Source organism: Apium graveolens, chromosome 1 (assembly GCF_009905375.1).
Source record: "Apium graveolens cultivar Ventura chromosome 1, ASM990537v1, whole genome shotgun sequence".
NCBI classification, from domain to species: domain Eukaryota; kingdom Viridiplantae; phylum Streptophyta; class Magnoliopsida; order Apiales; family Apiaceae; genus Apium; species Apium graveolens.
Genome location: NC_133647.1, coordinates 201,985,393 through 202,001,151, shown reverse-complemented (window position 1 = coordinate 202,001,151; position 15,759 = coordinate 201,985,393). Strand labels below are relative to the sequence as shown.

Sequence of the window (15,759 nt, the reverse complement as noted above, 5' to 3'; positions counted from 1 at the left end):
CTAATCATGTAGTCAAATTTCGAGTATTTTTTGAACAATTAGCCAAATTCTGATTTCAAATTTAAAATAAACTAAAATTCATTGACTCATTATAATTCGAACTTATCTAAATATTTAATATCAATCTAGATTATTTATATATAGGCGATTCTATTTTCAATATTTTCTTTAAAAGTTATATATATACATGTTAATTACTTTTTATAATAAAAAATTGTTAAAAATATATGAAATATATTTTCAAACTAAAAAATAATAATAAATAAAATAATAATTCATTTATGTATTATGCCTAACTTTATATCTGGAATTCAATTCTTTAAAATTAATTGTACAAATATTCAAGTAACTATCATTTTTTTTGCGGAATTCAAGTAGCTATCTTTAAAGTTAAATATAATATTATTTTAGCACACTTACATATTATGTGTATGATAAAAAACCCATGTGACAATATGGTGTGGTGGTACGAGGTTGTATAGAAAAATGAAGCAACCGAGTTCGATTCCCACAAAACACAACTTTTATATAAATATTAAAAATAGAGGTAATTTAGTCTTTTCAATGAGACTTTTTAATCTCAAAATATTATCCCTTTATTGTATTATATATAGAAGAGATTTCTTTAATTTAAACCGGGTTCAAGAAACCCGCCAAAAAAACCCGGTTCAAATATCAATTGGGAAAAGAATCTAGAACAGACCCTTGATTCTTCGCATGACACACACTGACACAACTGTTCTTGAATTTAACCCATGAAACAACTAAACCCAACTCTCTCCCTCAGACAACTCAAACAACTCCGAGCTCATCTCATTACAACCACAAAACCCAACACTTTAAACATCTTACTGTCTTTTTTCACACACTCACACACTCCCCAAAATACCCTTTTTCTCTACAACCAAATGCTCAAAAACCCAAATTCACACAACCATTTCACATTCACTCTTGCCCTAAAGGCCTGTTCTTTACTCCATTCATACCCAAAAGGCCAAGAAATTCATGCCCATGTCATCAAAACATCACATTTTTCTGACATTTTTATTCAGAATTCTTTGATTCATTTTTATTTGCAGCAGAATGATATTGTCTCGTCTTGTCGGGTTTTCGATTGTGTTATTAACCCTGATGTTGTTTCTTGGACTTAGATTATTTCAGGGCTTTCAAAATGTGGGATGGAAGAGGAGGCTTTGCTGAAGTTTTCGAATATGAATGTGAGGCCTAATTGTACTACTGTTGTTACTGTTTTATCTGCTTGTATTAGTATTAGAGCTGTTAAGATTGGTAAATCTGTTTGTTGTTATGGTTTAAAGAATTTTGAATATGATAATGGGGTTTTAGGGAATGTGGTTTTGGATTTTTTTGTTAAGTTTGGGGGTTTAGAGTGTGTGTGGTATTTGTTTGGTAGATTGCGTAGGAGAGATGTGGTTTCTTGGACTACGATGGTGGGGGGTTTTGTGCAGAGAGGATTTTTTGAGGGTTCAGTTAGGATGTTTCAGGAAATGGTGAGAGAGGGTGAGGTTGAGCCTAATGAGGCTACGGTTGTTAGTGTGTTGTCAGCTTGCTCTTCAGTTGGGGATTTGAGTTTGGGTCGGTGGGTTCATTCTTATGTGAGTAGTAGGGATGATCTTGTGATCAATAGGAATGTGGGGAATGCTTTGGTGAATTTGTATGTGAAATGTGGGAATATGGATTTGGCTATTAGGGTGTTCCACGGGCTTAAACTCAAGGATATAGTGTCGTGGAGTACTATGATTAGCGGTTTGGCAATGAATGGGTATGGCAAGCATGTGTTGCCGCTCGTCTCCCTTATGCTAATTCATGGGAATACCCCTGATGATGTAACATTTATCGGTTTGTTATCTGCTTGCAGTCATGCGGGTTTGGTGAATCAAGGGTTAATGCTCTTTAAAGCCATGGATGGTGTGTATGGCATTTCACCCCACATGAAGCATTATGCTTGTATTGTTGATATGTATGGTCGAGCAGGCCTCTTAGAAGAAGCCGAGCGCTTTATTGAGGATATGCCTGTGGAAGCTGATGGTTCCATTTGGGGAGCATTACTTAATGCTTGCAATATTTATGGGAGCGAGGAGATGATTCTGCGAACCAGACAGTCTCTTTCTAAGACCAAAGATGTAACAGTAGGAACTTTTGCTTTGTTATCAAACACATATGCTAGTTCCAACAGATGGGATGATGCAAATAAGGTCCGAGACTCAATGAGGCGCATGGGTTTGAAAAAGACTGCTGGATGCAGCTGGATTGAGGTTGACTAGAGTCATGGATAAATAGAAAGTGGTCAGAAAGTGAGTATATAGGCACAAAGATAGGGAGTTGTAAAAAGATAATGGATGCTCTTAGAGATTGGGAGTTGCATTAAGGGTGAGCAACAATCTTTGCTGCTCCTTAAGAAAAGTCTCGTCGACGACTCAAATTACTTGTCATCATGGGTTGGAGATGATTGCTGTGCATGGCATGGAATTGCTTGCAACAACAAAACCGGCCATGTCATTCAACTTGATCTTGGACATGGTAATTTAAGAGGTGATCAGATACTTCCTTCTTTGCTTCATCTGAAATACTTGACTTACTTAGACTTGAGTTTTAACCGTCTCGATGAAAGCCTTTTTCCAGAGTTTTTTGGATCCTTCAAGGATCTAACATATCTTGACCTCTCTTCCGCAAATTTTAGAGGTTTAGTTCCGCAGCATCTAGGAAACCTTTCAAAGTTGCAGTACCTTGATTTAAGTTATAATGATATGTCAAGTATCGAAAGCATGAGGTGGTTATCTAAGCTTCCGTTGTTAGAACACTTGGATCTCTCCTACGTTAATCTTTCAACTGCAACTGATTGGTTTGAAGCTATCAACATGTTTCATAATTCCCTATCAGTGCTTAAATTGTTCCGTTGTTACCTACCTAACGATGTCCCTCTTAATCTCCCCTCTGTTAATTTAACATCACTTGTTTCCCTTGATCTCGGTGACAATAGACTTAAAGGTTCTTTTCCTGAATGGATTTTTAACAATAGTGGTCTTTCACATCTTAATCTTGCGCATAACAATCTTAATGGTTCGATTCCTGAATCTATTGGAAGTTTGACACGTTTAGTTGTACTTGATCTTTCTTCAAATAATTTCCATGGTTCAATTCCAGATGAGATGATCAATCTTACCAATCTTTCATCCCTCTCTATAAGCTCCAACGAATTGAAGGGTCGTGTAGGGGAAACAATTTGTCAACTGTCAAAGTTAGAACTATTGGTTATTGGTCGTAATCAATTCAGTGGAAGCATTCCTACATGCATTGAGGAACTATCAAATCTAAACTTTTTGGGTCTTGATTATAACTCATGGGAGGGTTTTGTATCGGAGCATCACTTTGTTAACCTCGCGAGACTGACAGACTTGTATATTTCTTCAAATTCTAACTTGGGGTTAAATATTAGTTCCAAATGGGTTCCTCCGTTTCAGTTACATGTTATATACATGAATGATATGATAGTGGGACCAAAATTTCCCCAGTGGCTACTAACACAAAGACAGATTTGGCATTTTATGATGTCAAATGTGAGCATATCAGATACCATTCCAGTCGATTGGTTTGTGAGTCTCCTGTCTAAAGCCTCCGAGATTGATCTATCTAACAATGACATCCACGGGGAACAACTGTCCTTAATTTCAGCAGATCCAACTGGTTTGGATGAATTACAGCTTTCAAATAATCGTTTTTCAGGTGAATTTCCTGCAATTTTATGCAATCTAACGTCCTTGCGTTATTTATTTCTCTCCAGTAATAACTTTTCTGGAGTGCTTCCCCTGTGCTTAGGAAACTTGACACAGTTGATGGATTTTGATGTGATGAATAACAGTCTTTCTGGTAATATTCCTGTTTCTTTGGGTTATCTAGAGAATCTCGCATTTTTAAACTTGCATGACAACAAATTTCAAGGGAAACTACCTTTGTCCTTCCAAAATCTGACAAAGTTGGTCGTACTTGATGTGGGTTAGAACAGATTGAGTGACAATCTTCCCCGTTGGAGACTTGGAGTGGAGGGAAATTACCTTTTCTCAAGTATTTAATACTCCGGTCTAACAATTTTTATGGGAAAATCCCAATACAGCTTTGCCACCGTGCATCAATTCAAGTTTTAAACTTGGCACAAAATCAAATCATGGGAAACATTCCTCCTTGTTTCGGCAACTTCACTGCCATGATTACTAGTCGCAGCAGTGATCCTTATACAGGCTTCTCCACTCGAACTGGGGAAACAGTAAAATATGATGCAAAAGGATATGAGCAAACATATACCTCGACACTCAAGTTTATGTTTTCGGTTGATTTATCAAACAACCAAATCAGTGGAAAGATTCCAGAAGAGTTAATGGATCTCCATGGTTTATCAAATCTGAACTTAGCAGGTAACCATCTAGATGGAAGAATCCCTGACAGGATAGGGAATTTGGATAGACCGGAATCTCTTGATTTCTCTAGAAATGAACTTTATGGTCCTATTCCACAGAGTCTATCGGATTTAAACTTTTTAAGCCACTTGAACCTCTCCTTCAATGATTTATCAGGAAGATTACCCACCGGAAACCAACTTCAGACCCTCAACGAACCTTCGATCTATGTGGGCAACGATCAGCTCTGTGGCCGACCTATCCTGAAGCCTTGCGTTGGTGACACAGATTCACATAATGTTCCTGACTATGTTGGAACACATTCCGATTCTGATTCAGATGATGACCGCAGGTGGTTTTATGCAGGGATAGGACCTGGCCTTTTGGTTGGATTTTTTGGATTTTGCTCTTCTTCGTACTTTATCAAGTCTTGGAGGGATTTCCTAAAGCGGTAACCTTGTGTAAAGTTGTGCATCTCATAACAGAGCTTTGGTTCCAGCTGAATTTTATATGTTACAAGTCAAGAAGGTACATATAATAATGTTCCTCTGTTATGTATTTGCTCGTTAATTGGTATCTTAATGTCTTATCTTTCATACTTTGTCATTGCTTATCAATTCAGAAATAGTATCTTTAATCATCATTACAGGTAAAGGAAAAATCATATCTACTTTTAGTATCTTTAATCATCTAAAAATACAGATAGAAAAAGGAAGTAAAATTCACTGAGTTGCAGAGCAAGTACTGTTGCCTCGCAGACTAGTCATTTAAAAGTCTAAATATGCATCTCTATAAGACCAATCGATATAAGTTAATTACCACCCTCTTTAAACAGCTCTCCAAGCATTTTCTCAGTAAGTGCTCGCAACAGTTCTCTACGTACTTCCATTATTCGTTATTTGTTGCCACATTATAACTCATAATTTGATGTTAATATTTATTCTGTTTAAAATTACAACACTGTATCAATGAATTTTCGAACAGAACATGTACAGTACTACACACATAGTTATCTCATTGTATTGTGTCAATACCTGCAATTGCAGAACCAATGTCATATCCGATGCTAAAGTTCCATCTCAACTTAAAAATTGAAGGAAAATTTTAGTTTGTTGGAAGTGATGACAACAATGATCTAGATACTATGCTCACAGTCACAAACCACATTAGGACCACCAAGACTCACTGATCGCGAACCACCAGGCAAAGTAATCCGTGAGTTCACTATTAGGTAAGCACACAAAGGGGCACACACCCTTCCACTAACATTTTGCTACTGGGAGGGGAGTTCAACCCTCAAAACATGCAGCAAATTGAGGAGAAACCTTGAGCTTTCCAATAATTTTTTCTGGGATTATCTACCATTGGAACTTTTCAGCTTGGTGTTTCTTGAGGTTCTTGACTTGTGCTCCAACGATTTTAAGGGAAATTTAACTATGGAAATTAGCCTACGTTCTCTTAAGTTCCTGGATTTGTCCCACAACTTGCTACAGGGTTTATTTGATGACGACATATGTAAAGTTGCAAGTAGGTTGAAAGTTTTGGATTTGTCGATGAACTATTTCACATACAAAATTTCTTCGACCATTGGAAAGTGTAGCTTTCTAGAGGTTCTCTCCCTTGCTTCAAACCTCTTTGATGGAAACTTGCCCGAAGAACTCTTTCAGTTGCCAAAGTTGAGACAATTGACTGTTCAGAGTAACAGGTTTACTGGACTTTTGAGTCCGATCATTGGTAAACTCTCCAACATTGTCGAATTTGACATCTCTGCGAATGGCTTTTTTGGAACTTTTCCTGATGCTTTCTACAACCTTCGAAAGCTCAAGAGATGCTCGGCCAATTCAAATAGATTTTAGCGGTTCTTTACCACCTTTATCCGGCTCTCCTAGCATCTTCTCACTCAATGTTCGTAACAATCCTCTGAATGGTTCCATTGCACTCAACTGTTCTTCCATGCTTAGTTTAACCTCCCTTGCCCTCAGTTCCAATTCATTCAGTGGCCCCTTTCCCGAAAATCTCTCTTCCTGCAACCAGTTAACTTCTATGGATCTTTCGAGGAACAATTTTAGCGGTCAGTTAGCTGAAAGCTTTACTAATCTTACATCCCTCTCTTATCTAATCATTATCCAACTGTAGCCTGCAGAACTTCAGCAACTCTGGAAATTCTGCAGCACTGTAGGAACTTTAAAGTTTTATTTCTTACCCTCAATTTCCACAATGAAGTAATGCCGGCTGATAATTTTCTGCAATTCAACAGCCTCACAACTCTTGTAATAGCAAATTGCCAACTTTCTGGTTCTTTACCTAACTGGTTGCAAAGTTGTTCCAACTTGCAACTCTTGGATCTCTCATGGAACCAGCTGACCGGACCTATTCCAAACTTTTTGAGCAAGATGAAACTTCTTTTTACTTGGATTTATCAAGGAACATGCTTTCTGAAGAGATTCCTAGAGGCTTGACTAAGCTTGAAAGCCTAGTTAATAAGAATGTCAAATTAGAAGATCTTTCGAAAGACTTTTATTTTTTCAAGAGGAGCAACACTGCAAGAGGGCTACGATACAATCAGATTCAAAGATTTCCCCCGACTATAGACCTGAGCTCCAATTTTCTAATAGGAACAATCATGGAGGAATTTGGAAATCTCAAACAGCGTCATGTTTTGAATCTAAAAAGTAACCATTAATCATGTCATATTCCTGAATCTTTGTCCAACATTATCAGCTTGGAGACATTGGACTTGTCAAATAACAGTCTGTTCGAAACAATACCCCCCATCACTGGAAAGTCTCAGCTTTCTATCAAAATTTAGTGTTGCTTTCAATAAGTTGTCAGGACACATCCCCACAGGAGGTCAGTTTTCTACATTCCCAGAGTCCAGTTTTACAGGGAATGAAGGTCTTTCTGTGTACAAATCAAATCTTTGTTCGTTCACCCCTGAAGGAAAACCAGAAAATGCACCAATCAAATCAGAAGATGGAAAGATCTCGTTTATATGCATAAATGTTTTGCAACTTGATTATCAGTTGCGCTACCAGCCATCGTGGCCTGAGATCGCATTTTTATCCACTTCTGGCAAGTTCGGACTTGGTAAGATTCCCAAAAGAATTTTATTTTACAAGATGTGGATTGAGTTTTTAAAGAGATATCAGGACACTTGGATACTAGTAGATGTACCACATATAAGTTGCATTTAGAATTAATATACTGGTAGTCCAGATGATTAGAAGCACAACTCCTGTGGACAAGTTATTGAAGAATGTAGGGAGTTAATAAGAGAGACAAACAACTATAAGTTGTATTTTATAAAACGGTCTGCAAATTTGCTAGCACACGAACTTGCTCATGTGTCGCATATGTACCCTGATCGTACTTTTGACCGGAGTTCTGTTCCAGTTAATGTTAGAAATTGTATTCAGCATGATTTTTGGAGTATGAAATTGCATTTGGAGTAAGGTCTAGTTATCTAAGCCTATTTGAAGAGATTACATTCGATATCTAACTACTATAAAGAATCATCTTATCAAACAGCAAAGATTAAAATGAACCTATTATAATTCACAAAAAAGCCCAAAAACCCTTCTAATTGCTGCATCATTATCCTGATACATTAGTTTCATGGCCAAATCTATTTAGAAAGATCTTCTTCAATATCTAACTATGACAAAGAATTTCATAATAATGAAATATAGCTCTCCATCCCATTTATTTTGTTCCACATTTTATCCAAGTAAAATAAATAAACCAATATTTCCAAAATGTGTATTTCTTTTCATAACATTAACAAAATTAACATTATACTTACCATAATAAAATTAATATGTTTTGAATAAAGATAAGCATATTTATTCTTATTCAAAAATAAAGACTCAAAAAATATGCATTTTAGCTCTTGGTTGGAAATGCATTCAGAAGTCAAACCATTTGTATAATAATGGAGGGGAGTATTCCACACCTCATTTTTGGTCAACTATTTGCACATCTAAGATCATAACCTCTGAAATTTGAAATATTTCAGCACTCGGCCTAATGTTGCTCAAGAATAGAAGCAGCTGGCACCAGTTGGAGATATCCTTTTTTCTATGTCTATGTTTTCTAGCAGAAACTACATCTTCTAACAATCTAACCTGCCATGCACAGGACTTCACAGCACTCCTTGGATTCTTAGATGACTTGGAGTCCGGGATAGAAGGCTGGGGAAGCAATTCAGATGCTGATTGTTGTGCATGGGATGGTGTCACTTGTGAATTTGTCTCACAAGTTTCAAATTTCACGAGGGTAGTCGGTCTGGTACTCCCAGGTAAAAAACTGAAAGGTACGCTTAACAAATCCCTGGCTGCTCTGAATTACTTGAGAGTCCTTAATCTTTCCAATAATTTTTTCTCGGATTATCTACCACGTGAACTTTTCAGACTTGAGTTTCTAGAGGTTCTCGACCTGAGTTCCAATAATTTAGAGGGAAACCTAACTATGGAAATAAGCTCGCCTTCCCTCAAGTTCCTAGATTTATCCCACAACTTGCTACAAGGTTTATTTAAGATGGACATATGTGGAGTTGCAAATAGGTTGCAAGTTTTGGATTTGTCAATGAATTCATTCACAGACAAGATTCCTCCGATCATTGCAAACTGTAGCTTTCTAGAGGTTCTTTCCCTTGGTTCAAACCTTTTTGAAGGAAACTTGCCAAATGATCTGTTCCAGTTGTCAAATTTGAGACAACTGACTCTTCAGGACAACCTGTTTGCTGGATTGTTAAGTCCTTCTGTTGGTAACCTCTCTAGTATAGTCGAATTTGACATCTCCTCAAATGGCTTTTTTGGGACGTTGCCAGATGCTTTCTACAACCTTCGGAAGCTCAAACGATTTTCAGCAAGTTCCAATAGATTTAGCGGTTCTTTACCACCATCATTATCCAACTCCCCAAGTATCTCTTCACTTAGTATTCGCAACAATTCTCTCAGCGGTTCTATTGTACTTAACTGTTCTGCCATGGTTAGTTTAACCTCCCTCGCACTTGCTTCCAATTCATTCAATAGCCCGATTCCTGGGAATCTCTCTTCCTGCAAACGTCTAACTTTTTTAAACCTTTCAAGAAACAAATTTAGTGGTGAGATACCTGAAAGCTTTAAGGATTTTGCCTCCCTCTCTCATCTATCACTATCCAATTGCAGCCTAGTAAACTTAAGAGCAAGTCTAGATATCCTGCAGCATTGTAAGAACTTGAGCTTTGTAGTTCTTACACTCAATTTCCATGGTGAAAAAATTCCCACTAATATTGATCGGAATTTTAACAGCCTCAGCACTCTTGTACTAGCAAACTGCGAACTCAGTGGTTTGATACCGAACTGGCTGCAAAGTTGCACCAACTTGCAACTCTTAGATCTTTCGTGGAACCGGTTAACTGGACCTATTCCAAATATATTCAGCGAGATGAAACTTCTTTTTTACTTGGATTTGTCAAGAAACATGCTTTCCGAAGGGATTCCGAAAGGCTTGACAACACTAGAAAGCCTTATTCATCAGAATAACATCCTAGAACTAGGTGAAAACTCAGAAGACCTATCCCTTTTTCGTCATGACAGAAGGTCAAGAGCACTTCAATACAATCAGATTCATAGATTTCCTTCATGTTTAGACCTGAGCTCCAATTATCTCACTGGACCAATTCTAGCAGAATTTGGAAGTCTCAAACAGCTACAGATGTTGATTCTAAATAATAACAGTCTGTCAGGGCAAATTCCAGAAACTTTGTCCAACATAACCAGCCTTGAGAAATTAGACTTGTCTTATAATTTACTCATTGGAGAAATCCCACCATCATTAGCAAAGCTAAGCTTTCTTTCGGTTTTCAGTGTTGCTTTCAACAAGTTGTCAGGCCATATCCCTAATGGAGGTCAGTTTCAAACATTCCTCAACTCGAGCTTTGCAGGAAATGAAAATCTTTTCGGCTACGAACCATCATCACATTCATCTGTACCCGAAGAAAAACCGAGAGAGAATCAAGCTAAGTTAGGTGATGGAGAGGACAGCGTTATTGGCCTTCCATTTGCAATAGGAAGTGTTACAGCATTTGTGATAGTTGTCTATATCAGCTATCTCTCTGGATGGCTATTTCCTAAAGAAAGGTCAAAAAAATACGTAGAGATTGCATGGAGGAGGATAAGGTAGCTCGCACTTTGGTATTTTGACTACACAGCAAATAGATTATCAAAAAGTTAATGATGTTGTAATCTCAATTTGTTCCTTCATATTGTAATCATTATAGTATTGTCTGACAATAATTAAACGCTATTGGTAATTCCTTAATAATACAAACATTGGTGAACGAGTGACCAATGAGTTGCTTAAAACCCTCCACTTTTTATGGATTCTTGCACGCTGATATTGACCTAGATTTCAATAGCCTAAAGGAGATCTATTTTGGCATGCAATGTAGATGATTCTATTCATGCAATAAATTAGGGCTAGTAGTGCCATTTACTTGCTAGAATTCAGATCATGTCAAAGCCAAAAGATATGTGCATTCATCACAATTCTGTGCATCACATCTTTTATTCAATTGCTCTACTGGCAACATAGCAACCAAGAAGGGGTGGACTCGATAAGATGCCAAAAAAAAATTATTTTTTATTTTAAGATGTGGGTTGAGTTTCTACAGAAATATTACGACACTTGGATACGAGTACATTGACAATAAATAAATACATGCATACAGAGTTATTACTGGCTAGCCTGAAGGTGATAATAAAAAAATTATGAGCGCCACCAACCACAGCAAGAAAACGAGGAAGGTATGCGACCTGTTCTGCGAATATAATCTGCTTGTTTTTCAGTTTTTGCAGCTTGGCGGTTTCTCTTGGATTCTGCTGCTGCCCGCTTCTCTTCAGCTTTAAGCCTTGCAGCAGCTAGCTTGTTCATAAGCTTATCATGTGCTTGACTACTCATTCTTTCCACCTCTACCTGAAAGAAATGAAGGAATTTTATCACCCGGAAGCATCCGGTTAGTGTAGTTTTTCTTGAATAGAAAGAGCTGACGGTAGACGTAGCATTTCAATCACACTAGAACTACTAAAACAAGAAAAGTAACTGAGCAAAAAACACGTAAGTGATTTGAGAGCAGATCTACGTAAGTAAAATATCTTTCATGTTGCCGCGCAATAAAATACTTGTAAACATGGATAGCACAACCGTTGCATGGAAATAGTAATCTCTTCCAAATTTTTTCTTATTATTGTGCATAAAAAAATCAGCGGCCAACTTCTCCAACTTCTCATTATACGAGGAAAGTGGCAGTTATGAAATCTACACAAAATGTAGACAATTCAGACAGATCAGTATTCAAACTCCACATGCAAGTTCTTCCGCAATTCAACATTTAAGACTAATAGTCTTAATTAGAACATTAAAGTTTGACCACAATCATACAGAGTTTAGTATCGAAGAATGCACCTCACCTCGATTTTTCTCATCTCAGCTTCAGTCTTTGCCTTTTCATGGTTTTCCCATGCATGTATCTTGATCTCCTCCTGCTTGAACCTGAAAGTGAAAGTAATATGAACATCAGCAACTTCCCAACACTGAAATGTCAAGCAGGTATAACTATGCATGTATATGTCTGTTTCCAAGGGATAGGAATATAGTATTAAGAGTTTTGCAAAAGTAATTTGGTGATAAGGTCAATAGTATTTGGCTGAAACGAATAGAACCCTTGAATGATTTTTACGGTAATCCAAGACCAGAAGTTGGAAGAATTTGCGATATCAAGGAATGCCGTAGGCTGAGGTATGAAAAAGTAATCCCTGCTTTGTAATAAAGAATTATGGACCGGTAGTCTGAAATTATGTCACGAAAGAGATCTCATATGTACAAAAGCCAATAAAGGATTACAATAAACAACCTGGCCATACACTTGGCTTTCTCCGCCTCCTCCCAAGCAGCTGCACGCGTCTCAATCAAACTTTTAGCTTGCTCCTGTCCAAGAGTTTCTAGTGAAGTAGAAGCAGCATTATCTTCCTCTTCTTTGCTAGCCCAGGCCGCAATATTCATCTTACCCAGCTGAGTTCCAAGAAGCATAATCTCCCTCCTCGTTTTCATCTGCATCTCCTTCACGGACAATTCCCTTCTATTGCAATCTGACACACTATTGGGATGATGGGGACTTAATGAAGCTCTACTTGGACTTGAAGGTTGTGAAGAGGTTGGACTACGTATAGGTGTTGTTGCCCTTAATGGAGTTCCGGTCCTTGAAGGCTCTTGGCTTGCAATAGGAGTCATTTCTGTACCCATATCTCTCATTGATACTGACCTAGCACTTGAAGGGGGTGGAATAATTGCTGTTGCGCTATTAATAGACATAGATGGAGCATGCTGGCTCAGATTAACTGCATAAATTACAAGTTAAACTTCAATTTTATGAACGTCAGCAAGTATTTTCATATATCTAAAGCCACAACGAAAATTACTCCTCTGACACAAAAGTGAACACAGCCATTCACAAGTGAAAATGCAAGAATTGAGATATCTTATACTCTATTACATAGCATCTATCACACCACTAATATAGCCTATAAAAGTCAAGTTTTAAGTCGATGCATATGGGAGATTGTTACCCAACTATCTATGTTACTTTATAAGCCTTTTTAATTATATACTTCCTCTAGATATTGTAGGCTCAAAGTTTATACAATAAGGATGAAGTCTAGTAGTAATCCACTGAACTGATATAACAGAATACTCATGTAAAGAAGAAGAATAAATTTATACAGAACAGTCTGCATATTAAAAAATTTAACATTTTTTCCTACAATAATCAAGTTTGTTTGACCAGGCATGTTTAGTGATGACTGCATGAAATGTGCCCTGCTGTGTCAAACTAACTATATTTGTGTTTCAGTTCTCCGTGCCATACATTACACAACTTTACAATGACCGTAGATTTTGTTATAAGTAGTTTTGAAAAACAGTTACCAAGACTAAGAATCACCGTTCAAAGTAATTTAATCTCCTTCTTGCCTAAAAAAATAAAATACCAAGACAACAGTTTAATATTGCCATCGTAAAACACTAACTATAGTCTTACTTGCTGATTCTTTGACACAATTTTCAATTGTGTTCTTATAGGAGTTGGTACTTGAATATGGATCACCCTCCCACGGGACAAGCTTTGGCCCTCCAGTTTCCCTGCTTCCCTGGCTCAGTTCCATCTTCTTGGTATCTGCTTCTTCGCAAGAAATCAATGTCTGGTCCGGAACTTCAACAACAACTTTCATCGATGTTTGTCTGCTTCCATAGCCGAACTGATTATTTTTCCTCAATCCTACTCCACCCTGCAGCCCATGAGGCTGCCCATTCTTAGTCCGGTTGGATGTTGGGCTTGCTATCCATTTCTGGGCATCATCCCATTTTGAAGGTGCTGGTTTGGAAAAAGGTGCAAGACCCGCTCTTTGTAGTCCTCGCTCTGCCTTCTGAAACTCAAAAACTGACGATGGTGTAGTTACACTGTCAATGCCACTGTCATAATCTAAGGAGATGTCGTCTTGAGACTTAATTCTTGAATTAGAAAAAGGTCGATTCTTCAATGTATGTTCGCTGACCATTTCCATAGCCAATGGGTCAGCTGTACTAGAAGTTGAACATTGAGGAAGAACACACACAACATCTACATCTTTGAAATTCTCCGAACAGCAATCACCTGGTCATATAAACACGACAATCACTACTAGTATGCAAAACATATAACAAATAAAACCAACCAGTTCATGTCTTTGAATGCTTTATTCTGGCATCTCAAGACTTTCAGAATTTTAGATAACTTCTCAACATCCTTCATAGCTAGCCTAGTCATTCTTTTTAAAAGTTGGGGTCTTTACAGGAACAGCTCGGGTACAGTATGCATAATCTGAGGCCCTACTTTCGAGAATATATTGGGTCTGTTCGGTATGATTTCTAAACAACAAACTAACCTTTTAAAGGTTACAAAAAAATATCTCTCTGATTTTTTTTATCAAGGCACATTTTTGTTCTGAGAAAATATCAGATATGAACTACTATCTTCAAATCAAACAAACACCATTATCAAATAAATTTCTAATTTTAACTAACCTAACTAATCAAGCAAGAAAATTCAACTTAAGGTACCTAGCTCCCTAAACACAAAAAAGTAACTCTATTTTGTTTATTAATCCCAAACTCGAAAATAACTTTACTTCATTCTTCTCAATTTCATTCGCATTTTCTAGCTCTCCTTAGTCAAACAACTAACATTATCTCAACTTACTTTCACCTTTCTCCCAACAGCCAACCAAAGAAACAAAAATCTCATTGACACCAACACACTTTCCACTTATATCAAGCCATATACATCAAACAAAAACACTTAATTACCATTATTTCACAAAGTTAACAATCCAGAAATCACAAAAACATAATATTTATGTGTGTGTACTTGTGTGTGTAAATACCATTGTCATGGATCTCAAAATCTTGAGATCTCAAGTCAAAAGTAGAATCCATTTCTTCATCTTCTTGAGGCCTTCCTTGTTTTCTCATCTTCTCAACTCCCATCAACATACTCCTCAACTTCCCAGGAGACAATCCCCCTCCACTTCCCTGAAAATTACTTATCAAATCTTTTTCAAGAAAATTTAAAACCCCAACAAAATAAAATGAGATATAACCTAAAAGATAGCTCAAAACAGCATTTCAGTGAAAAAGGTCATTCTAAAAAACATCAAGTTTTGATATTTTGCAGAAAAGAACAATAAAAATCTAGTCTTGAAGCAATATCTTAAATAAAAAATGAAAAAACAAATGTTATTATAAGTTTCTTGATAATGGCATTGGGAAAAGTGAAGGGTCAAGACAAAACCTACTTGCTGATGATGATGCAGAGGTTTCTTGTAGATTCTTTCATAATCCATGTATATTTGCCCTATATCAGCAATAATCTTGTTCTGTATTTTTTTGGCTCTGACAGTAAAGAAAGGTGATAGTACATTACAATGCTTTGATAAATTCAGACATGTCTCTCTCTCACACAGAAGTGCACATAGTACTGGTGGGTTGAACTGAATTATTGAAAGTGATGAGTGTAACTGTACTAGGCTAGTTTACAGGCATCCGGTGTGTAACAGAGTGTTAAAAAAATTAATTTGCAAATTGCAATACACCATTGGCAATTTACTTTTGTTTTAGTACTACAATTACATTTAAATATTTATTGTTTGAGAGCTGGTAGAGCATATGCACCGCGGGTTTTTTTAGTTGATTCAGCTGCATTATTAATGGGCAGGAAAAAAAAAAGCATGCACCGGTCCATTTTTAAGGCCATTAATTATTAAAGTTTCAGCAGTTC

General features: G+C 37.0%; 3 protein-coding genes and 1 pseudogene across 4 annotated transcripts; 3 read left to right on the top strand and 1 right to left on the bottom strand.

The window, feature by feature from the left end:
* Positions 1-1,178: 1,178 nt before the first annotated feature.
* On the top strand, positions 1,179-2,282 carry LOC141717467 (pentatricopeptide repeat-containing protein At1g08070, chloroplastic-like). Its single transcript, XM_074519559.1, has one exon. It carries the CDS (start codon positions 1,179-1,181, stop codon positions 2,280-2,282), a length of 1,104 nt encoding a protein of 367 aa, XP_074375660.1.
* A 72-nt stretch (positions 2,283-2,354) lies between these two features.
* LOC141678854 (receptor-like protein EIX2) lies at positions 2,355-5,007 on the top strand (annotated as a pseudogene).
* Positions 5,008-8,599: 3,592 nt separating this feature from the next.
* Positions 8,600-10,756, top strand: LOC141678830 (phytosulfokine receptor 1-like). Its single transcript, XM_074485240.1, has 2 exons — positions 8,600-8,721; positions 8,819-10,756. The coding sequence occupies exon 2, from the start codon at positions 8,877-8,879 to the stop codon at positions 10,572-10,574; it is 1,698 nt and encodes a 565-aa protein (XP_074341341.1). The 5' UTR covers positions 8,600-8,721; positions 8,819-8,876; the 3' UTR covers positions 10,575-10,756.
* Positions 10,757-10,953: 197 nt separating this feature from the next.
* On the bottom strand, positions 10,954-15,583 carry LOC141678841 (uncharacterized). Of its 2 annotated transcripts, none has more exons than XM_074485250.1 (6): positions 15,278-15,574; positions 14,867-15,014; positions 13,486-14,097; positions 12,304-12,787; positions 11,861-11,942; positions 10,954-11,366 (listed from the first exon to the last, which is right to left on the bottom strand). In XM_074485250.1, exons 1-6 carry the CDS (start codon positions 15,323-15,325, stop codon positions 11,160-11,162), a joined length of 1,581 nt encoding a protein of 526 aa, XP_074341351.1. In that variant the 5' UTR covers positions 15,326-15,574; the 3' UTR covers positions 10,954-11,159. The 2 variants fall into 2 exon arrangements, with proteins under 2 accessions (XP_074341351.1, XP_074341356.1); XM_074485255.1 differs by lacking the exon at positions 10,954-11,366 and adding an exon at positions 11,378-11,708 and having other exon boundaries at positions 15,278-15,583.
* Between the last annotated feature and the right edge of the window lie 176 nt (positions 15,584-15,759).